Source organism: Bombus affinis, chromosome 4 (genome assembly GCF_024516045.1).
Source record: "Bombus affinis isolate iyBomAffi1 chromosome 4, iyBomAffi1.2, whole genome shotgun sequence".
In the NCBI taxonomy this organism is placed as follows: Eukaryota; Metazoa; Arthropoda; class Insecta; order Hymenoptera; family Apidae; genus Bombus; species Bombus affinis.
Window position 1 is genome coordinate 17,568,348 of NC_066347.1, and position 24,615 is coordinate 17,592,962.

At 43.6% G+C, this 24,615-nt stretch overlaps 1 protein-coding gene across 2 annotated transcripts in view; it reads right to left on the minus strand.

The window, feature by feature from the left end:
- The window catches only part of LOC126915242 (zinc finger protein basonuclin-2-like), a 262,874-nt gene that overhangs the window by 6,763 nt on the left and 231,496 nt on the right, over window positions 1-24,615 (minus strand). For both annotated transcript variants that reach the window (XM_050719711.1, XM_050719712.1), the window contains exon 4: window positions 23,313-23,848. In XM_050719711.1, the coding sequence (XP_050575668.1) occupies window positions 23,313-23,848 (536 nt within the window). The remainder of the gene's footprint in view (window positions 1-23,312; window positions 23,849-24,615) is intronic.

A 24,615-nucleotide genomic window follows, 5' to 3' on the forward strand; every position in this document is an offset into this window, starting at 1 on the left:
GAAAAAGCGTGAAATCCGCAAAAACACTTGTGTGTCACGGTCGTCTGTCAATGAAGCGTTGCAGGAATTAGAATTGCAATCGTATTAATAGACTTGGTCCGTATTGCTAGCGATTTCCATACCTATAATCGAACGTTAACCAATCAGTTGCCGAGCCGTTTCGATACTAACTCGCTACTTCATGTTTATCCTCGACTTATGATCAATTTCTCCTGATTACATTATTGTGTTACGCTGCTTTACCATGACTTAACAAAAAAAAAAAAAAAAAAAAAAAATTAAATAAAAGGAGGCAAATCCTTCTCTTCGCGTCCCTAATTACGAGATAAAAAGCAGCTTTATGATAATTCCTTGTCTGGACAAAAACGCTTCCTTTATTCGTGTAGCGTGGAAGGCCGCTTACGTAATGACCATGTGCACAGGACGATTAATAAGAACGGATCGACGAATAACCGAACTAATTTATTCTCTTTAACGCAATTAGTTCTAGGTGAGTTGTCGCGGTGAAACGTCCACGTTGCGTACGATTCATCGATCGTGATTAACAAGAGTCTGAAATTATCGACAAGGCAATCCTGTTCGTTAACGATAACAAACGTTGTTAACGCGGCGAGAGAGTGAGACCGACATCGAAGATTAAACTGTTATTGAAAATTGAAATTTTCAATTAAAAAGTGGTTCTCCGTTTAATTGTAAATTTCGTACTAGAAAATTTTCTTTCCTGATTTGTTGACATACCGGAAAGGAGAAATAACTGTACTATCGTAGTATTACTAGTACGAATCGCAAATTTGGAAAGTAGCATTGCAGGTAGAACGTAATTATCGGATAGACGTTGGTTATCTGAATTTCTCGTACATTTCAAAAAAAGGAAGAAGTGGTGGATGGAGAACGTAGGAAGAAGACAAAATTCTGCTAATTGATTCGTTAGTGTGGCCAATGTGGCCATCTAATGAGTTCTACGCATTCTTTTTACGCGTGAAAAACACAGTCGGAGGAAGAACCCTGTTCGAAGAGCGTTTTACAGCCAACAACTATGTACTTAGTAAGAGAAAGAAAAATGATAGAAATGAAATACAAGATTACGAGCTTTCTAATAGTAAATTCAAAAGAGAATACTTTCGTACGGTAATGTTCTTCAGGCATCTCCCATTCCAATAGGCGTCCGAATCTTCAATCAACAACGATATATTATTTTCCTCATTAGCGTCTCGACAACCGTAAAGACATCTTTAATTCAACAAGAAGAAATCGTTTCTTCTCGATTTAGAAAACAAATCCACGTACGCACACATCCCAAAGAAGAAAGTAGCAATTTCCGTTGTTTAGTATTTTACCACTTCCTCGTTGCCGTTCATTGTCATCCAGCGACGTGCTTTCAGAGTCGACTCGCAAAATCTGCAGCTAAGGTCGCCGGTTTCTCTTTCGTGTTCTTGATTTCGATACACCTGTTCTTCCATGGAATTCCCTCAAAAGTCACGATCACTTCCCAACGATCGATTAACCGATCGTTCTTGCACCAACGTTAGATCGAACGAGAAACACCAGTTCATGCTTCGTCACCAGACTTTTCAATTATTGAGATAATTACTAGCCGAAGCTGTTTTTCAATATATTGAAAATTCTATAAAAATGGAAAATTCTAATATCCATGATCTGATCGGGAGGAATTTACATTTCCGTGAAGAAAGCTAGGAAAAAGGTAGGAGAGAGTTTCTTTCAATTTGATGGCCTTTTCGCATAATTTTTTTGTTATTGTGATCCAGTTTGGAGGGTCTCGCGTAGCTGGAACGTCACGTATCGACACCGGAAGGTAGTCACGGCTCCTTCTAAAATCAGGGTGGCCAATGCGAATATATAGAGCGTCCCTGTCGGCGTCGAACTTGTATATTTACGCATACCGACGGGCTCGACGTAACGCAGGACGGCACCGCGGCGCGACGCTTTTCGCGTCCCGCTGTATATTTCTTCAAGCACGCACACGCGGCCGCGAAACGACGCAGCGCCGCGTCGCAAACCCTCGTTTCAGCGACGCCACTCGAAATTCGAGGCGAACGCCGCGTTATTTTTCGCACCGAGCTCGCTGACGCGAGGCGACGCGAATCGCGCAAGGCTTTCCCGAATACAACGCGACTTTGTAATACGAGACAACCGCCATTTTCTCTTTGTCACGTTCGAGAATCGTTGGGATCGCGACTTGTACGTAGGACGTGCGCGTTCGATGTTTCGACGCGTTACGTTCCACATAATCGTACCGATTACTATGTCATATTCTAAAGTTCTCTCGATGTCCATTTAAAAAAATCTAAATCTCTTTGTCTGTTTTAACGTGGAGTTTGCTAACAGAGAACCTCGAATGACGATCATTCATCGTGGGCATGTAACGGCGCACCAACAAATTACGAATGGAGAATTACGGGACACGTCCAGGACACGAGAAGAAGGACACTGACCTCGCAGAAAACTGAATTTTAAGACGAAAGAATTTTAACACGATGCCGTCAAGTGTTTCTTTAAAAGATCGTTAATCAATTGTGGGAACAAGAAAACGAGCACCAAAAAGTCTCTAATTCCGTGGCACTCTGGTGCAAAACGTTCCGCGTCGCTTCGTTACCAGCCCGTAGAACAAAGATTAACTTTTCATTAAGCGACCCGTAGAAAAAACGTCCTGTAGCTTGCGCCGCGACGCGACGGTGAGTAATAAATTTCCAGTTTCAGATTCCACCGAGTCGGGTAAAAAAGAAACGGTGGAGGAAAAAATGGGCGAAAAAAGACGTTTTTCGAGCGCAAAACCCAGACGCATTAAAACGAAACGGAACGACGAAAAATTTCCCAAAAATCGGCAAATATTAGTCGGTGTGCGAAAACGTCGACGTTCATCGACGTTGCGCGATTTTTACACCGACTACCGCTAAATATACTCCACTCGACGGAAGCTGCGTTCGACGTTACGTTATGAACGCGTCGACCGTTCAACGCCTCTATTATTCCCGGTCGACGTTCTAATTGCGACACGACCAATCGGTGCCAACCTCTGGTAATGAATTGACGAGAGAAGGAGCAGGTTACAGTTACGGGATCTAGGAGACTGGCTGTGAAAATTATGGTAATTACGGGTGACACGTAGGCGCGATGCTCGTGAACGTGGCAATCTGTTGGTTCTTATATTTGTTATAGGTTATTGTTAATTTAAGATATCGTTACGTTGAAGTGCGATTTTCCTATTTTCGCAGTATTTTTACTCGTCGCTGAGATCTCGTCGCTCCTTTTACGAATATTAAAATACCATTTTCTTTATACGTGTAGGAATCAGTGTCGTATAGGTCATAGTATAAAAAGAATTTAACGACCTTAAAATATGAAAAATTCTACATGATATTTCCAAAATCATCAACTACGAATCTCTATTGCTGCAATTTAACGCGTAACGTTATTCGCGTAACGACTATCTCACCATCGCTGTTACCCTGTCAACCACCCTAAAAATTCCACTTCATCGAAAAACCACAATTCTGCGGCGTGTAACCACCCTATAACCAAGAGGATTCCTATCAGCTCGCGTGCGGAATTAAATCCGAGTCCCACGGTACCGGCCGCGTTCTTAGACACAACCGTTTAGGCGTTCCTTTCACGTAACGACGAGCGTTTAGTCGTTTCGCGGAACTGCTTTTCACCCGGCGGACCTCCGCTGGTCACGCACACGTGCGAACCATCACGACTTCGCCCAGCACGAGCGATTTGCCACGAAAGAAACGAAGACTATCGGACTAAACGAGGAAAATCCGTGTGGGAAAGTCGCGAACCGGCTAAAAGACGCGAGTTTTGGAAGGTGATTATCCGGAAACAGGCGAGAGTACAAGGCGGAGAATGAGTCGTTGTTTTTCTGAACACGACTGTTTGAAGGTGAAAGTGGAGACTTCCAGGGAACAAGAGGTTTTTATCGTCTTGCGAACCGTCGTGGCTCGTTGATGATAATACTTAAAACGTCGAACGTAGAAGGTTTTCATTGTGATTTGATTAATCTCCAATGGGATGAGCCGAATTTTGGCTCGATGTTTAATTCGTTCATTGACGATTCTTTGGAGGGTGATGGTTTCTCGTTTGCCTGGTTTCAGGTGTGATATATCGTGTAACAAGTTTGCTATACCTATCTAATACGTTATGCGCGCGCAAATTACATCGTGCGACGAGTTATGCTAAAGTTAGTAGGACGAACGACTGGTGAAACCCTTCGACCTCGCGACAAACCACCCAGCCAACACTTGACTAACCGCACGTTCCACCGTTTCCACATCGAACGAGCCACGAAACGGTTAAAATACAACGAGTTACTCGAATCGCAACAAATCTACCGCTTGAGAGTGGACGAGAGGAGAAAAAAGATGGAAATACGAAAGAAAGGAGAGCCATGGCCAGACAGAAGAAACGAAACGGACTGGAGTGGATTCAGGGGACAGCAAATTGAACAGCTCGGAGGCAGAGGTTGGTAATGATCGAAGAGGCAGCGGACACGGGGCCGGAGGGGCGGCGGTAACAGTCGAATTAGCGAAATCACGCGTACGTGAGAGCAATCGCTAAACCGTTGATACCATATAATCGGTAATATCTTTCCGCACGCTAGAATGTCTCTTTTTGCGCGAGGCCAGCCTCCTCCGGGCGATCAGCCGTTTCTTGCCTCTTCTGTCGAGCGGTTCGCCGCTTTTTGGGACATCTAATGTCCTTTAAATTGGCCGATGAACTCGAACGTCGCGCTGCTTATCCCTACGTCCGGGGGATTTTATTAATTTCCACGACCGCTGATGGGATAATGATAATGATAATAGACCAGCAGGACGTTGAACCGTGCGTCGGTCGCTCGTTTGGACAGAGGCATTGTTGAACTAGGTTTCAGAAAGGTGACGCACGGTCCGACGATGGTATCAATTTGGAACAGTGGGTTATTTTCAGATGGAATGTTGTGGTTTTTTGCTCGCGCAGAGTACTCAGGTGACACGGTTTCGATACAACGGGAATCGAAAGGCGAGGATAATTGTCAGGTGGCACGGAGTTTCAGCGAAGCTAAATAGACGGTTCTTTTCCACGTGAACCGTACAATTCTATTTATAGGGACAAAGTGTTAGCTAGTGCGAATAAACGAGCTTCTGTTAATCGAATTTACTCGTCAGAATGTGAACTTCTATCGTTAGAACTGCCACATCTATTTATCGTATATCGAAATTTCTTTGAAAATCTCTAATTGCGTGAAGCGAGTAACGACAGAACTTGGTCGAACGAGTGTATTTCGATTAATTAAACTGATCGTAAATACGCACGCCATAATTAACAGCGATAGAGCGTTCCTTTTACATCGTGTTACGTACAGTGGAACAAAGACGTTGCTAAAGTACTGACTAATTACATATTCTACTCTTGATTAGGATTCTTTGCACCGTGTAAAAACACCGAAAGCAACCATCGTAACAGCGATATTAGATTCTACGGCAAAGTAGCAAAAAAGTTAAATTATAAGCGAATTTTTTGTCTTATCAAATTTACCAGTTCCGTTGATTTCAGAAGTCACGTTAATGCCAATGGCGTTTAAAGATGGATGAAAAATGTAGGTATATATGTATATAGAGAGGAGACGAAATTACCATCAAGCTGGCAGCGTCACTGTCAGCGAGCGCGTTCATGCGTCATTTACTGTATCTTAAATCGCCCCGGGTGCGGTTATTTCTTGCGTATTTTACATTGTGGCCATCGCGAATCTAAGCTTCTCTTCCTGGACATATTCTTGTCACCGCGATAGCAAAGAAACGCAATTTCGAAATATCACCAGGAAGAACTTATATAAATTGACTGTTTCTTCTATCGTTTTACGTGTAAGCTTTTATCTTTTTTTCATAAATCACAAGAGGCATAATAAAAGATGCGCTATTTATAAGAAGTTGTTGCATGATATTACGGAACACCGCGGTATTAAAATAGAACAAATTTATTTAATAAATTAGGCTGTTCGTTTGTCGATTGATAGGTTTACTGTTCGTTGAAAATCGCCAATATATTTAAATAATCGTAGTTTAGAAATCTAAATGAAATCAGGTAGATTCATCTATTTAATAGTACAACAGGTACACCAACAATACACAATTATAGTACCATTCGAATACAAAGCATTTAACCTGCGGCAGAATACGATGCTAAATACACCGAAGTAGCCAAAGATTTCCCACGAAAAAGGAAAAGAAAAAGAAGCGGTACCCCGGTTGCGCATCGACCATAAATTCATCTAATTATTTGCATATAACAATTCTTTCCTTCGAAACGTGCGGCGGCTTCTGTTTTCACGGAACATTTCCAATTAAATTTTCATAATGTTCTATTTCGCGATCATCCTGCCGATAAAAGGTTTGCCTGTGTCGACGCGACGCATGAATCTTTCCTTTCCTTTCCTTTCCTTTTCTTTTCCCTGTTTTCCTTCGAATCAGCTTGTGCAAACGCATCCCCACCCTGCAGTTTCCCCTCGTGTCGTCGATCATGCTCGGCGATCCGCAAGATTTACGCGACGTAAACAAAGGAAAGGAAACGCCTGACTAGGAAGGCACGTAATTTAAACAAAAAAATAAATCATACGGCTCGCGGTGAGAATCGGAACGATGTGAATCGCGTTTAACCCGCTTGCAGCGGGCACGACCGCGTGCTACGGGGTCTCTTCTGGCCGTCTTCTCACGGAAAAATCACCCAGGCTAATGAAATCGGTCGCACAATCGCCATTATTCACGGAAACGGAGCGCGAGGCGCGTGACTCGTTGCGCTTCGCGAAAATCCTCCGCTCGAATTGCCTCTAGGAAAACGCTCACAACGGTTCATCGCTGGCTCGGCTTTTTGCGCGGCTTTCGATTATTTTGATTAGTTTGCATGGGTAAATTGATCGATCGAAAGAACAAGAAGCACGAGCAAAAAATCCGCAACGATTGATTTCGCTCGGAGCGGCGATGGTCTGCTGTTTACGACGGAGGAATCTGACATGCATCTATCGTATTTGACGGAATGTTTCTAATTTCTAATTTTGAATTTTTACTCGTTGTTACGCAACATGTTCTAGGTTTTTCTCGTTGAACAGCGCGTTTACTTGTCGTGGAAGTAATCGATATCTACCGCTGAAAAGTTTTCGCTTATTCCGCTTAGAAGAAACTCGACGATTTTCTTGCGAATCGTTCAACAGATTAAATCGATTGTCTCCTAAGTGCTGTATAATTATACATTTAAAGTACTCAGCTTTGAATCAGGTAATTCGTACCGTTATACTTAAGATTACGTAATATTTTAATCGACCTTGAGAACGTAGTAGAGAGCGTAAAACGTGCTTTAGACACGAAACACGTTTGGCGTGACATTTGAACGTGTCTGATACGCTTTGATCCAAAAGCTTGTTTTGGTCCGAAAACACAGAGACAACAGCGCCGGTAGTTTAATTAACAAATGTATCCTGATAGAGGAAAAGAATTTCCATGGAATTTCCAGCGTCGAGTAGTTTATTTTATTTATTTATTTATTTTTTTTTTTATTGGAACATAAACAAGTTCGTTAAGAGCGTTAATTATCGAAATAATGGTGCAATCTGATTTCATAGAAACTCTGAAAATAAACTAGTAATGTGACATAACGATCTGCTGATGGCGGTTTTAATAGCATCGTAACGAATGGACCGAGTACAATTAGCTCGTTCGGAGCACCATTCCCTGTTCGAAAAACAAGAAAAAGAAAGCGCACATTCATCTCGTATAAATCTACAATTTAATACGATTCCTCGCGCGTTCCCGCGCATAATCTTCAATCTGGCCACCAATGAATCACACGAAATAACAACCAAAAAGAAGTGAAACAGGAAAAAAAAAACATCATGTCGCTCCGTACCGAAAATCTACCGTCAAAGAGAAGGCCCAAAAGAAAAGTCACACGTAGAAAACTAACCGTGCGACACGAAATAATAATTAACGCACGGTATTCCGTCAACGAGGCTCGACTTTCCCGGCTTGAACGCGGCGAGATCGAGACTGGAGGTGGAAGATTGATACACGGCCTGCATAATTAAGCAAGAACGCAGCATCGTCGGACGTTCTTAATTCGTTGGGCGTTTACCGTCGTCCTTCCATCGGCACCCAATTAGTCCTTTAATTAAGTCCCTGGCAATTACCAGTCGTGGTTACACTCTGGTCGCGTTAGTGAAATTGTTCGATCGTTATCGACGCGACTGCGGGGCTTTCCATCGCGGTTCTCTCGCACGAAACGATCTTTTTTCTTTCTTTCTTTCTTTCTTTTTTTTTTTTACAATATTTCAACGACCGTTCGGCGCGATTTTTATTACCCTGCGATTATTTTCATTCGCCCCGTCCAATCAACTTTTACGAGCATAGCCAGTTACTTTCCTCATTATTTGCGACCTCTTGGCTCTTAGGAAAATCTGCGTGGCACACGGACTTCTCCGTTTCCACTTATTTTTCATCGGTATTATGTCTGTTCGGTATCCGTTTCGGGTTCCGCGAAGCTCAAAAATAAATTCTTTTTTCTCCAAAAGGATCCCTTGCGTCATTGATAGAGTTATCGTGTGTATCTCTTTTCACTATCTGTTCTCATCTCTTTCTACTCTTCTTCTGTTTCTTATCCCCTTTTAATGGTGTCAGGACTGGTCAACAGCGGGTTGCTTGGTAAGCCGAGTTTAAATATCGCGTGGCTTCTATGCACACGTAGGAGGTTTCTTTGTTTTTACGGGACTAGCGTTTCTGGATCGTTGTTAATTGGCAACGAAGCTTTTGATATCTATGTGGAAACTCGATGATGGGCTGTGAACGCATAAAATAAAGAACGGATATTATAAATTCAGCTATGTTTCCTTTGTGTTAGTTAACGAGTCTCATCCTGTTGCCTTAACTTCTAACCTTTAATACAGTTATTAAGCAAGATTTCCAACACTAATAAAACAAAATTATAATAATAGAATAAAACAGATATTCAACGTCGGGCTATATTTTTAAAACTATATTTCCGATTCAACGTCGTATCGATCCTAAGATGTTTCTTACGACGTGCCAAATAATAAAATATACTTCTATCGTAATCCATAACTGACGTATGATCTCTATCTTCTTCTTCTTCTTTTTTTTTTTTTTTTTTTAACCAACGTAGCGCGGGCACGCGCCCCGGCGGAACTAACGCGACTCCTCAAGTCCCGGCCAAACCGCCGCCAAACGACTCGCTCGCTCGCTGTTGGCGTTCCCGGTCGCTGTCGCCATCTATCGGCGCGATTGCGAACGAGTCGAGCCGCCGGTTCGCGTTTCCCTCCGAAAGGAGAGACAACACCGATCGACGGCAATGCCATCCGTGACTGGACACCGCATATGATTTCACGGCCGGTGCCCGCTGTCTTATTCGTGTGTAGAAATCGTGAAGATCTCGCGTGGATATCCGCCTTTAAATTGGATTGCAGCTACCTGCAGTCTCTCTTTCCCCTTGTCCCTCCCACCAGTCAAAACCGTTCTTCTCTGTCTCCGTTTCGGCCGGTTACTGCGTTTCTCCTTCCGTCCGAAGAGGTTTCTGCCTTTTTCGCTTCTTTGGAATTTTTTTTCTTTTTCGTTGTTTTCTTTCTTCATATCGGCGGTACTCGTCTTTACGCGCGTGTAAGAACGAGCCATGGGATACGTTGATTTGTTACGTAAGCAAGTAAGCGAATTGGTCTCTGTTCGAGGTGTTACACGGGTGATTTCGATGCTCGGGGACGAAGAAATAGGCTCGCGTGCTTTCTTCGGGGATAATCGAGATCGAAAATACGAACTCGAAGCGTTTTTATGCCGTGTTTCGCAGTTTCGATAATTACGCGTGATTTCCATGAGCCGGTCACTTTGGTATTGCAGCTTTTTTTTAGCTGCTAGTTGTTTCGCGAGATTTCCATTATGGTGATTGGCGTGTTCCTTTCGAAATTTAAATACTTTGTCGACGAGCCACGTCTCTTGCACGATGATCAGTTTCTTACGCGTGTCACGCAATTATACAATTTTTGACGAACCGTGATAGCAACTTTATCGTGTGGAGTAATCCTTTTCCGAAAGTTACCGAAGGAAAAATAATACAGTGTAACGAAAGTATTCGTGCAATCGCGATCCACTTTTTCGAGTAGTTATACATGACGTTATGCTCTGGCTAGCATCGATCAAAACTACAATTTCCTCTTCTTCTTCTAATATATAACTATTATAACATATAACTATTAAAGGTTTGTCGCTAGTGCCTACATAGGCTTACGTATCCGTGGAATAATTCCTGGCGTTGATTTTTGTTTGTACGTGCGATAAAAGTACTTTGATACATTATGAACGTTGTGCAAAAATTTAATAAAGATTGATTCGCGATTGACCGAGACACCGATGTTTTCTTACAACATACATTTGTGCTAAAAGCTTCTGTTACTTAAACTGTTACACATTATTGCGTGCAATGTTCGAACGTATTAAAGTCGCGTGAAAAAAAAAACCACGACTACTTAACACGTTCTCTATAGAATAGATTGCATATTCTCAGTTCTTAAACTTGGTAAACATACGAGCATATCTCGCGTAAAATTATTCGTCATTAGAGAATAACATAGATAATGGAAAGACTCGTGAGAGCAGCAAGTGGAATCCATATAGGTCAGAAAGGAAGTTACCAATCGGTGGTCGTTTGAAAAGGGAAAAGGATGATGACACCGCGGACGAAAAGGAAGGAAACGAACGCGGAATCTCGAAGCGGTATCGCGTCCAGTCCGTTTATCCCTTGGTTCAGGGCAATTTTGCGGCGCCCTTTTTGCCTGAACAAGAGCACGAGGACGCGGCGGTTTCAATCAGTTACAGCCGCAGGAGAGCACCGTGATTACGCGGCGCAGACGGCATTAAACACTGGCATTACGCATTAGTACATTAAGAAAAAAGGCCCGTGGAACGTTATCGAGCCGCGGGATCGGCCACCGAATCGGCCAGTTCGCGGTCCTCGATCGTTAATACTCGTTGGTCCTTTTGTTCCGCCGCGACCACGGTCCTGGAATCGAGAACCGGCCATTAACGATCGATATCGCGGCGAATTTCATCCTTCTTCCAGTTCTTTCTTTTTTTCTTTCCTCTTTTCTTCTTTTTCTTCCTTCTTTCCTTTTCCTCGTACCGTCGTGTTTTCTACTTTCCAACGATACTCTTTATGTACTTCGTCCCAACGATGATCGCTGGTAGAAGTATTCATCGTCCAACGACGAACAATGTGACTTTGATCGACCTGATCCGTGCGTTTAACGCCACCATTATCGCGACAGCAATGGTAATTCTCGATGACCTCGGGCTGCACGACTCGAAAAATCCTATTTTCTCTAATATTTAGTAACAAAAAAAAAAAAAAAAGAAGGATTTCAACACACGTGGCTAATTTCCACGCGAAATATAGCGGAGTATGTTGGAACGAAAGACGCTACAACGAATAAATACTACGTTCAACGAGTGGGTGTGAATTTTATGGCAGAGAAAGAGATTAGAAAGAAGAAAGATTTCAATGGAGAAACTGAATTTTTCGTATTTTAACGCCGCCGTCCGATTACTATTTGTTTAAATTATTGCAGAATCACCTGGAAAGAAAAGCATTCAAAGCTGTCTGTATAGGTTGAATAAGAGAAACAGAAAAATGTATAAACCTGTTACGTAACCATAAATTTGCCAGTTTCTTTTTATTTGGCAAGGTCGAAAGGCGTACGAATTACGAACGACGATGTGGAATATCGTGACACCTGGATATGTTCGATGGATATCGACTCGTCTTTGGTAGAAAGAACAAAGTAGAAATTTCGAACAAGTCGAAGGTATTTGCGAAGGTATCCGTTGGTTCGCGGTTACGGCTAAATTAAGATCGTCGAGTGTTTGGGTGTCGGTCGCGCGATCGAGTTCTTGGCTTTCCTGGAGTGGAATCTTCTTTGGTTCTCGGTTGTTTGGATTGTGGCCGCTTGGATCTTTGCTTGGCCAGTTGCTTCGATCGAAGGATGCACGGTTTTCGTGTGCCTGCGGAGTGTTTGTGGAAGTTTTGGATCTTCGTGGATAGAGTTCTCGAGTCTTGGTCGTTTGGACATTGTCTTTTTGTTTTTGAAGGGAAGAATATCCAATTTCAATTGCGAGAATGCGTTTCCAGTCTTGTGTACTGTCCTGACGTTAAAAAAACATGTTTCTCAGTTTTTAGATTTTTAATGATCGACGTGAAAAATATTTTAATTATGTAATCAAATGCTGTTCACGAAATTTTGAAATATCGTGTATTACGATAAATTTTCGATTTGTCGATCCTTCATTTCTACTTTGACGCTAATTCATCGATCATTAAGTATCATTAAATTGCACGAACTGGCATTACATTTCCGGGTAAGTATAAATTTCCTTCCATTAAAATAGAATATTTGGACACCGATTATTAAAAGAATAAAAATTTTATAGCAATCGAGGTCGATCTGTGATCTTTGAGTATATTTATTGCCATAGTTTTACGTGAGAAATACCTTGCCCCTATAATTTTTTCATATTCATAACTCTTTAAAATGTCCGTATACCGAGCGCTTAGCGTCACAATATAAAACTTCGTGCTCTTTGTCACCTCCATTCCACACCACTATATAATTATTCGCATATTAAACTTGTCACGTAATATATCAAACCTGCACGGTATAATTATCCAATGCCTTAACGCCAGAGTTTTCGCTCGCTTACACGACACTTTCCATCCAGCACCTTTAATCATCAATTACCTACACGAACGAGCCTTTAATCCCAAATCACCCACAGTACACCTCAAGGAGCCTAAATCTCTTATCCTAATTTTCATCCTACCCTAAATAATATTTCATATTTCACATTCGATCCATTTAGCTCATTAAAGAGTCAACTTTAGAATGAAAGAATTTGAGAACGTAAATAGAATAGTTTTCAAATCTGCAATCTAAGTTCTAAAAAATGAATTCAAATGAAACACAGAGATAATTGAAAACGACGAACGAACGGCTGCGCTCGTTATTTAACAGTTACAGCTCGTTACAAACAGGTATTGTATAACTCGATCGCGAATATGATTAACGTCAAAAACGCGATACCGCTGACAAGCGTTTGTATTTCAGCGATTGCGAGCCACGGACGTTCGTTCCGGCTAGGAGCGTCACGCGTTACGTTTTAATTCGACCGGACCAAGAAATCTGCCTCGTCTATTAACGCGGTTTTTTTTAACGCAAACTTCCTGCTAACCAAGTTGATACGATCGTCGCCTAACGAAGCGTACGATGCATCGCGGTTCTTCGTTAGAATCAGCGAAATAAAATGGAGAATTTTCGGGAAAGAATGGTCGATTCGATGGTGCCGTTCTTTTCGCTATTTTTAACTTTTCAGTCGTTCCGTCTTTAACTTGATATTTGTAGTTTCGCGTAAACGATGCAATTTTAGGCTATTTAATTTTATTTCTGTATTCTATATCGTATGCAGTGAAATATTATTTTTGACAGAGTAACAATCTTCTGACTATCTTAAATTCCTTAAACAACCACGTTGCACGAACAACGACGCTACTCAGAAAGAATTCTTGTCCTTCTAATAACTCGTGAAACAACTGAGAAACTATTCTCCGGTTATCACCGCGTTTACCAAGATCCATGTCACTAGCCAATTTTTCACAATTCCGGCAGCGATCCACCATCAACGAAACGCACGATTACCATTGCCCGAAGAATTTTGATCTCCTGCTTTTCCTTATCCCTTTCTTTCCTCCTGTCCTCTTCTCCGTGCTCCGTGTGAAACACGAAGGATCGGTAGTACAGACGTAAACGCCAGGTCCGAGTTTTAATTTCCTCGGAGCCGATCGCGCGCCCGGTTTCGCGTTTCCGCTCGAGCGATCGACCCGGGCCGTCGATCCTCTTCTTCTCGTCTCCCCTTTCATCCGACATCGCGTCGTACCGCCTCCCCCACCTCCTTCTTTAACTCTTTCTCTTCTTATTTCACCCTCTGTCGCTCGATCCCTCGATCGAGCCGTGTTCGAGTCTGTGCATCGTCTTCTCCACTCCAGAATGCTCTGTAATTTACGGTTTTGGATCATGCTCCCATCGAGGTGGAGTAATGACAGGTCGATCGGCTCCGGGCTACCATCTTTGCCGGTTTCCGCTCTCCGCCTCGCGTCTACTTATCTTTGCCACTTTCGATCCTACGAATCGACCAACCTACGTGCGCGCGCGTGTGTATTTTTCTTTATTTCCCTTATTCTTTTCGTCTCTGTTTACGCGAATTTCGAGAATCGTGTACGTAAAAATTTCTGTGCCTGTGATCTCTGTTTGAAATTTGCTATAGAAGTAAACTTCTTTGGAGGTTGAACGTTGCGCGAAAGACTTTAGAGTAGAGTGCGACTGGATATGATCATTTGGCAAATTTTCGGCTCGTTGTACAATTCGGAAGAAGGGCGTCGCTAAAAATGTCAAAGTTGAAGTATTTCGCAGCGCCGTTCCGGACTGGCACGTCGGACGATGTTCCATTGGCTCGGCACGTAAATCGAATCGAAGGCTCGTAAAGAGCAAAGCGCAGTTAGATTCACAATGCAAGGTTAGTCAATGTAATCGCGATCATCGCGAAGCCGTTCAAGAGCACGTGACAGCGAAAAGAACGATGCCTACGCAAATGCTGAAACGCCGAAGCGAGTCAGGTTCAAAAGGATTGTCTTCGCAGCCGTTGATCGACAGTTAATCCGTGGAAATCTCGCGCGTCTGTTATTATTCAACTATTGTTCAACCACAGAAATATCAAAAATTCCTTCACAATCTAAACCTAACACCAAAAATTTTGATACAGATAAATTGATTCGTCGATCAATTCGATTCAGCGATTAATTCGATTCATTGATTAACTTGATTCATTGACTAACTTGATTCATCCTTGATCAATCTCACCCTTCTCTAACTCTCATCCAATTACAGCCTTTCAAAGTCTTTGTGTTGTACCATCTATTCGACTCCATTGGCATATCCTAAAATTGCAACGAAAATTAATAAAAGTCAGAATTTCCGTGTAAAAGATTCCACAATCCTGCCCAAAAGTTTCCCAATAACGTTGATCGACCATTCGGGCAAAAAGACTCGCGGCCCGTCGCCAAACTCACGTCGATCCGTGAAAACTCGCGCGCTGGCGCTTTGTTGGTACGGGGGTTCTCTCAGTGGCAGATCCGTCAGGCTCGTCACTTTCGTTTTCCACTGGAATCGGCCCGTTCCGAGCGCTCGCGGATAAATTCGTCACGGTTGCCTGCGGCCCTTTCACGGCTGACGTGGCCACGGGGGAAAAATCGCCGGTCGATGAATAGTCGCACTAATAAGAAGAAAACGCGCCACGGGGGAAAAAAGCTTATACAATTATGGCTGTCAACAACGGGAGTGCGCGCTCGCGCACGTTGCCTGCTAATAAACCGGCCGATCGCCGATCGAACAGATATTATCGAGCACAGCCGAGCGGCGATCGTCATCTGGTCGATCGACTTATTTCACTTCAAGATCGATACGCACTTTTCGTCTTCCACCGTACGGTTTCTAGATGATCAGGTTGTTTTAGTAGAACGAACAGCCGCGTTATCGTGACGTTAGGTATAGTTTTTTTTTTTTTAAGGTTTACTAGCATGTATATATATATATATGGTAATATATGGTAATCGAAGATTTATAGCGATGATATTTAGATCCTTGGAAGTTTTCTTGGCGAAGTAACTTTGATTGATTCGATAAATCGTTAATAACGTAAGAGCATTTCAAACTACGAATTTCCGTTTTTGCGCCGGCTCTCCTGCGTGAACAACGGCGAAACATCGAGGCACGTTCGACAAAGAGTCATCGAGTGCGCGTTCGAACGTCCTCGCTTCGGGGTCGAGCGATTCGCGACGCGGTCTCCGGGCACAGAATTCGCTCGTAAATCGATGCGCGACTGGCTGAAGGCGGTTTCACGTTCTCCAAAGCGTTCCGTCGAGGCATCCGCAGTAAACTGCGATGCTTCTGCTCCCAGCGAAACCCTACCGGATTCCACGGCCGTATTGCCAGCCGCCGCCGCCGCCGCCGCTGCCGCCGCTTGTCGTGCGAAATTGCCTTCCGCTCCGCGAAACTCGTGCTCGATACGCCACGCCGCCACGGCCGCGATATGATTTACCGTTTCCACGTCCGCGACCTCTCCCTCCGGCTCGCACCAAGAAGATAGCCCGATACGTACCGAGTCCGTTTCACCGCGGAAATTTATCTACGCGACTAATATCGTTTAATCTATCTATCGACGAAGTCATTTAATGGGAGTTATTTTCGTGAATTTATTCTGGATCAAGATAGATATAGCTATCCAGCTGTATCGAATATCCATTCGAGAGAAGAGTCGTTTCGATCGATGATGACTGCTGTTCAGATAGATGGGAGGAAATGGACTATTTGGGATTCGGTTTGAAACTGACAGATTATTGGCAGAAAGTTTTTAAAGCGTCCACTCTAAGTTTAATATCCTATGTAATTGTTGAATTGATTCGATATAGCTACATATGTATAGCATCAAAGTGATTTCCCTTCTATGGATTAAGAATCTAGAAATTTCTTTGATCCAACTTAAAACTGTCATAGAGTTTTGGAAAGCTGCATTTATCGGAGCCTTGTGGAACGTACAGCAATTTCGATAATTTCGTGAAAAGTAATATGTGTACATAACCTTCGCAATTACACAACTACACAACTACGTAATTATTTATAAATAACTAATCGGAAAAAGAACAAATATTTGCAAACATATATTTGTCTTCGGAAAATAATCGATTCACAATTCTCCTTTTTGTCCTTACGTAAGAGAAACGAATGAAGCCAGGTAGTGCGTGCCTACATTGTTACCGATAGTTTTTTAACAACCACAGGGTTGAATAGAAGCGTTTGTATAATAATATACGGCCGTTATCAAGCTTTCGTGACGTGATATTTCCTCATCAACCATCTTGGAGTCGAATTATTACCGACGTATATAACTGTTGGTAAAAAAATCTTTTCTTCTATTTCAAATCCCTGCACGGAAATCTGAAGCGTTTAGTTTGAGAATTTGTAATAATGTCGTGAAAAAAGGAAATATATTAAGATATAAAATACGACGAATATTATAATCTTCCACTCAGCGACTTTAAGTTAAAACGCAAAATTACCGGTTGATGTCGATTAATTTCGTCGAACTCGAAACGAAACGCGCTGTTCAAGGCAATAGAAGAATCATTACGAGGAGTTTATCGCTCAGTGATAGATAGCGTTTAACAGGATACTATAATTAGCACGATCATCGTGAGTGATCTGCCACTTTCGATAAAAAGAGCGTAGGAGGAAGAAACTCGCGCGAACGAAGCCACCATTACGATCTAGGCGAAACTTCCGTTTGGAATTCTCATATTTTCGAACCTTCTGTCAATAGCAAATTACTAACAAGTCGCTTTAAACTCTCGGGAATAATGTTAAGTTAAATTCATTGATATTCGTAAGGTTTCTTCGAATTATCTGGAAACTCAATCCTCTAATTCTTCTAACGCGAGAGAACGCAAAAATAACTGTAAGAAATGCGTTCTAAAACTATTTTTGAAGCCTGTGGCCGAGCATGTATGTGCCAAGAAGCGTTTCAATTACAAAAGATAATACAGTCTGTATATAACATTGTCCAAGCTCCAATGTTCCTTTACACTGTTTGACAGTGATGCCTTCGCTTAGAAAAATAAAGATCGAGCAACGATAAATTTCGCGAATCCGACCAACGACGTCCTTTTTTCTCTCTTTCGCTCGCGACATAATTTCTAGAAAACCTTCGGGACGATTTTCGCTCGACAAATTGCCGACGACTGCTGTCTCTGCTTGTTAAGTTGAGCGCAGCTCGATGTTCAAAGTTGGAAGCGGCGATGACAGTGAATTGTCGTATAATTTGAACAAAGATTATGTCCTAGGGTAGTTGAGTTCTAAAATTACCTGCTAGCGAAATGAAATTTTACCTAAATAGAAACTCGAGATCGAAATTAACTCGCGCCATAAATATTAATTTCAAACCAAAGTCCAAAATTGTCAACTGAAAGTAATTTCTTTTAAAAGGAAAAGTATCGATCTTCGAATCAAAGTAAAATCATCATTGATCATCGTAAATCACAAAATTTTGTTTCGCCATGGGATTATCTCGCACGCGATCTTTCGATCCATACAACGATAGTCCAGAAATATCGACGAGATCGAAACGACTCGAAAAGATCCGATCGAGAATGGTAACTTTGTCGGTACCTCGTCGACGATCGGTGATAACGTCGACGTAACAAGCGACAAGTCGAGCCGGTGAAACGCGGAATTAGCGCCTTCCCGCTTTGGGGATATCGCGATAATTGGTCGGGAATATGTCGCGTGCATCGAGCCGCCGTCGTCCATTAACGGTCCACGATCGAGCAGACTCGTTTGACGTCCGATCACGGCATGATGGGTTTCAAAGAACAAGCTTGAAAAAAACACGATACCTCCGACAATACTCGGACAGTGCTTATTTCATCCTGGAATCCGCTTTTTACACGCGCTTTCACGACGCTTATTGTCATCGTGTGCCATCTAAATGCGACTTTCATGAATCGAATTTCCAGTAGAACCGCGGATCACGAGGATCGCATCGGACTATTCGTTAATCCTGTTGGAAGCAAACAGGTTTCCATTCTCCTTGACATTTGCCTAGAATATCACGGCGGAATCGTGGTTTCAGGAAGAATTGCCTACTTCAGCGTGGTTATAATCGAAAATGAATCGACGACGCTGATCAATTATGGATCTGTCAATCGTCGAAATATCGCTTTGATCTTCATCGAATTCGATCAATTTTTGTTGCACTTAGCGAAGTGATAAACTTTGTACTTCTGTCCATAGTATTGTTGTTCGTTCTATCAGTGCGGATAACGATGTTGATCGATCGTTGAAACGAGTTGATCTATCGTTTGATTTCTTATGAGATTTCGAGTTTTTTGTCTCGATGGCATTAGGACTTTAATTCTCATTCCTGTGTTACAAATTTTTCGACCTTTTGTCTCGTCAATCGTTCGTTTTTACTTTCTTACCGTTATTTATACTCTCATATCGCTTGTGTCGAGCGAAATGATTCTCTTTGCGACAACGATATGGCAATGACGATTTATACGTCGAAAAGATCCACTATTCTTTTATACAATTTATTTGGCTACTCGTCAACGATAGCGTGCGCGAACTCACGAGCAAAGTATATATCGGTGTTTAATCGGAATTCGAATTTCCACGCGTATCGTGCGCGACTATTCTACATTCTCGATCGAACTGACGAAGACGCATCGCGCCGGAGCTCATACAGTGAAAGTATCAAATGTAACTCCGGTTTCGCGTGTTAAGCCTGTATAAATATCCGTGGACTTTCTCGCTCGGTCGCTAACTATCGGCACGATGCGTCGTTAGCGCGTTCGACGAATTTCTACGGCACCGCGTCGCGACACCTTTTCAAGCACGTACTTTTCGATGTACGTTCGGCACGTACAATGCCTAGAGAAAAGCAACTGTCTTAGTAAGACTTTAAATTCTAGCGAAAGATCTCAGTAAGTTCTAGAAAGTTTTGCTAGGATATTTAACATGAACGATATCTCCCATCTGGTTTCAAATGTATACCATTTTTTGTACTTTAACACATTCGCTGCTATTGGCGCATAGGTTGCGTCGCTCCAATTATCCAGCAATACATAATGCCGCTGACGTAAGTGTTGGGTTTATGCGTGCGCGTTTCGGTAAAAACATTGTATATGTAACTTAAAATACAGACATATGTGATTAAAAAAGCGTAAAATTCTAAAAATGATATAATCGTATTTTGGTAACAGCGAATGTGTTAAAACGATTACTAAGAATCGACCTGATGTTACTTCAAACGAAGGAAAACGGTGCTACGTATCTGAGATGGAAAAATTCTAAACAATTGTATTATACCAAAAACTATCATTAAGAATTAACCTGATATTGCATCAAACACAGAGAAACGTTCGTGTGTCTTTACGATCAAAAGATCGTAAACAATTGTATTATTGGATATTATTGAAGTAGTATAGCGAAGAATATGTCTGTTCGCGTTGAGTACCGTGAGTCACCGTGGCTCTGTACAGCTTTACTCTGTACACGATTAATTGGTCTATAAGTTGGCATCGATATCGATAGCAGGACTTTTTTGAAAGGTCGATCGCTAGATGGCGGATGTTCCGAGGAAATAGTCGCCTGTCGGGCATTGTAATCACCCGTTAGCGTGATTTGGAGCGCGAGACGCCCTCGGGCTGGCTCGAAGCCGCAGAAAAAGCGCTCCTGAAGGGACGAGGACCGCCCTCTTCGTATTCTCAACACGTTCCGCCAGTTTCAGTGATGCGTTCGCACGACCTACGACACTCGACGCGGCACCGAGGAAACTTCCTTGCAGATGAATCACTTTAATCGAATCAAACAATGGGAAACCTTCGAAAATTCTTACGTTTCTTCAGGCATTCTAACATCGATCCATTCACGCCTTACAGAAAGTTTTCGGAAGAATCGAATCTGCACTAAAATATTCGAGCTTTTTAATCCAAGTGTCGATAGACACAAATACAGAACTTGTAAGACAAAGATCAAATTTTAACCGGACTCTCAAACAATGGACTTACATTGATCATGTTACAGAAGGAAATATCTTCGACAACTCTTAGGTATATTGCATATCGTCTTATCCTCGATGCTATCTCCTTCGTTCTCTATACCGTACGCTTCAAAATAACCGAATCCATCGGAATTTCATCAGGACCTCCGGCAATCGATGCACTTTAATCGAGCGGAATCGACGGAAGGTTCCAATCACTCTTGCGTTTTATCCTCATCTCTGAAGTCTCTTCCAACTTTTGTACCACCTGTATCCGCAATCCGATTCGTACCCGATTTCCCGCAGATTCTTGCAAAGTGGTCTCTTTTCAGCCAGTTCTCCTCGGTTCTTGTGCCAATCGAAGATGATCTCGGCGTGTCCGCGCGGAATTCATCGGTCGATGAAATTCCGAGGCGACGAGCGGGCAAGCACGAGCACGGAACAGGCGAGAGCGCGCGCGCACGATACACGGCCGCGAGAACCGGTTTTCCATACGTTTTAATTTCACGCTGACATCGGTGCAATTCAGTTTACACGGATACTGGCCATTTTCTAGCGCTAGCGGGCCGCCGCACCAGTGGAAACAAAAAGACAGAGATAGATAGATAGATAGATAGATAGATAGATAGATAGAGAAAGAGAGAGAGAGAAAGAGAGAAAGAAAGAGAGAGAGAGTGTGTGAGAGACGATGATAACGCACCGCGAGAGAGATTAATGTGCGACCATAGCGCGCGTATTTTCGAAACCAACGTTTCCAAGAAACGTGCGGCGATCTTAGCTTTTCTCTGTTCCCTCTAGTTTCGATCGACCATCAATTCCATGGCGACGCGACGCTTCGTTGTCCTTCGTTCCGATCGATTTCTTTACAGCCTCTTTTTGACGCTGATTTCGTGATGTTTTTCAATGGAGAATTGTTTCGAGAAGCGAGAAGAAGCCTTGAGAATCGAGTAAGAATATTTGTCACATGGAATGATTTTATTTCTCCTTTTAGTCGATCGATAATCGTGCGCCGTAATACTTTACGTCGATCACTGGCAGTCACTCTACGCGCAAAAGTTTTACTTTTGGGAGATAAGAAGAGAAAATTAAAGATAAATGGAAAGTATTCCTTAAAGTCGATCGATGATCACGCACTGTGTTCACCACTGACAGTTTTACGATAAACGAATGTTGTATTCTTGGTACATGTAAAGAGAAAGAGATTTGAAAATCAAAGAAAATCGCTCGTTGATTCGAAGATTTTTCTCAGAGTCGATTGATCGTCACACGTCGCGACACTTTACGTCAATCACCGATAATTTTTCTACGTACGAAAGTTTAATTCTCGGAAAGTAAAAAGGAAAGCTTCAGAAATTCGAAGACAAGCGTTCCACGAATCGAATGTCTCTACAGCCTATGAGTAATCACACGTCGCGACACTTTACGTTCATCACTGTCAGTTCTATCGCGCATCCACCGACTATACTAACCCGAGCAATTGAACGTTTACCGATTCGAAGCAAACTTTCAGTCGTTATTTTATGAAACCTCTTTATTCTTGTTCTAGTTTCCACATGCACTTTGTTTTAAGCACTCGCAGAACAGTTTCACAGTCTTATAAAAACCGACAAATCAGTTTCTCAATGAAAGATCACAAATTCTCGGGATCCATTGATCTTTGCACAATTCTGATGCTATCTTCTTCATCTGGCACTGCCTCGATGAAATTCCCATCACGACTTCCATATGATCGCGTAACGGGTACACCATGCACTTCTCCACGATGCACTTTCAAACACCGTTCTCGTAAACCGTTTCCTCACTCCATCCTCTCTTCCTGTTACTCCCTTTAATTCACAGAGTTTGCGGTTCTTGCGTTCGATTCACAATTTCGAGTCGATTCAATTCATAGACACTACCGAGGAATAGACATCTAACAGATGGGAAACCGCGGAACGACACTTCGCGAATAGAACGACATGTCGACACGTCATTTTGTCACTGATTTGTTTGCTGCGTCAATGGTCACTAGGCGTTGATTTCGAATCGATGCGTTTCGACGATGGTCGTCGGATAGGATCGATGGAACTATCGGCGTACTTGGATCGAAACTCAACATACGAGAAATGTTAGAATCGGATTCTACACTACCTGTCACTTTCTCTACTACGTTATCCGTTTTTGTTATATTTGGGATGAAAACTCTCGTCGACCAGTCGGTTTCGTTTGGTTGTCAGTCCGTCGTCCGTCATCGAGCTTTTCACTCCACTGCTCTAATCTATCGACGTCACATTGTCATTTTTCTTCGTTGTATCCATCAAACTTGTCGAATTAGCGGCCGGCCTGATACATCGCTGTCACTTTGCGTTGCCCTACTGCCTTGTTATCGATCACCGTAATCCCAAACGAAAAATCGTCGATCTTCGACCACTCTACTCCATCCACATCACTCCGTCACGCGGTCTCGTCGTCGATCGTCAAAGTTCTTCGTCGAAACGACTCGTGCACTTTGTCCCGTAAAGTCACCTTGTCCAGCGTGTTCAGTTTCGTCCCGTTTCGTTCCGTCCAGTCTATTCCTATCTCGCGAGCAAAGAGAAACTCCTATCTCGGTGATGATGTTTTGATTCTTGAAATGGATCGACTCACCTGCAGTATGTATCCCCGCGTGTAATCCTCGTACGTCCAGCCGAAAGCGGCTAGTAAACGTGTCACTTGCGCGTGCTGCAACTGGTTGAACAACTGATCGAGCAAGATCTTAAGGCGGATCGGTAGTGCGCGCGAGCCGTAGAGTACGAGAGATGCGACGTCAAACGCGGCCGTCGGCTCGACACTCTCTGAAGCCGGTGGCCTCTCCTCCTTCTCCGCAACATCGGCTCCACCACCAACACTGCCACCACCACCACCGCCACCCCCACCTCCACCGTTCCTATCCCCACCACAGCTGCCCCCACCGATCGTCGCTACCCCACCATTGCCACTCGCATCGCCACCTCCACCTCCGCCGCCACCTCCGCCACCGCCTCCTCCTTCCCTCGACGCCGCGGCGGCGGTCGTCGTCGTCGTCGTCGTCACCGTGGTCGTCGGCGTCGCCTGCTTTACCCTCCCTCCGCCGCTTTTGTCCTCCCTACCAGTGGCACGGGGGCTGGAGACGACATCCCCACCAGCCGACAGTCGCGCCAGCGCTGCAACATACAGTGGAAAAGAGACAGGTTAGAAAGAGAGTCGCCCGCCGCGTTCGTTCGTTCTCGCTGCGCGGCGGATTAGCGCGTGTGTTGGTGACCGTGGACAAACCTCCCCCACCACGCGACCCGCTCGGTGGCACCTCCTACCCCCGCACCTCCTATGCCCCCACCCACTCTCGTTCACGGTTGCTGTCCTTTCGTTTTGTTCCTGTCTTTCGCGGCCTCTAGCCTGCTCCGCCGACCGTTCCGTATGTCTCTCTCGCTTCTGTCTCTCCGGGTATCGTTCTCGAGCAACCTAGGGTCGTCGTGGCACCGAGGGTACTTACTTACCCCCACCCTATCCGCCACCGGACTTGCCCCCACCATTGTCAAGTACCAATACACACCAACGACACGGGCCACCGTTACCAACGCACACGCACACCGCGCGCGCCCGCAACACGATAGTTCCACTAACACCGATACGCTTCTGCTCGCTACCAATACTGCGAGCTGGAATGTACGGCCGGTCGCGCTGTATCCCCACCAACCGGATTTTCTCATGAGACTCGGCAATACTCGGCATCCATCAACCTGCTGCTGCCGCCACAGTGTCTCGGTTCGTACGCCGATCGCTGTTCGCGTGATACCTACGTTGCTGCGGCGCGACACGATGCGATTGCAGAGGACCTCGGGCTTTGTTTTATGCACTTGCGCTTTCTTTCGCGACTTTTCGAAGATTTTACTTGGAATATTTGATAGCAGGTGAATAGCATCTGGTTTTACGG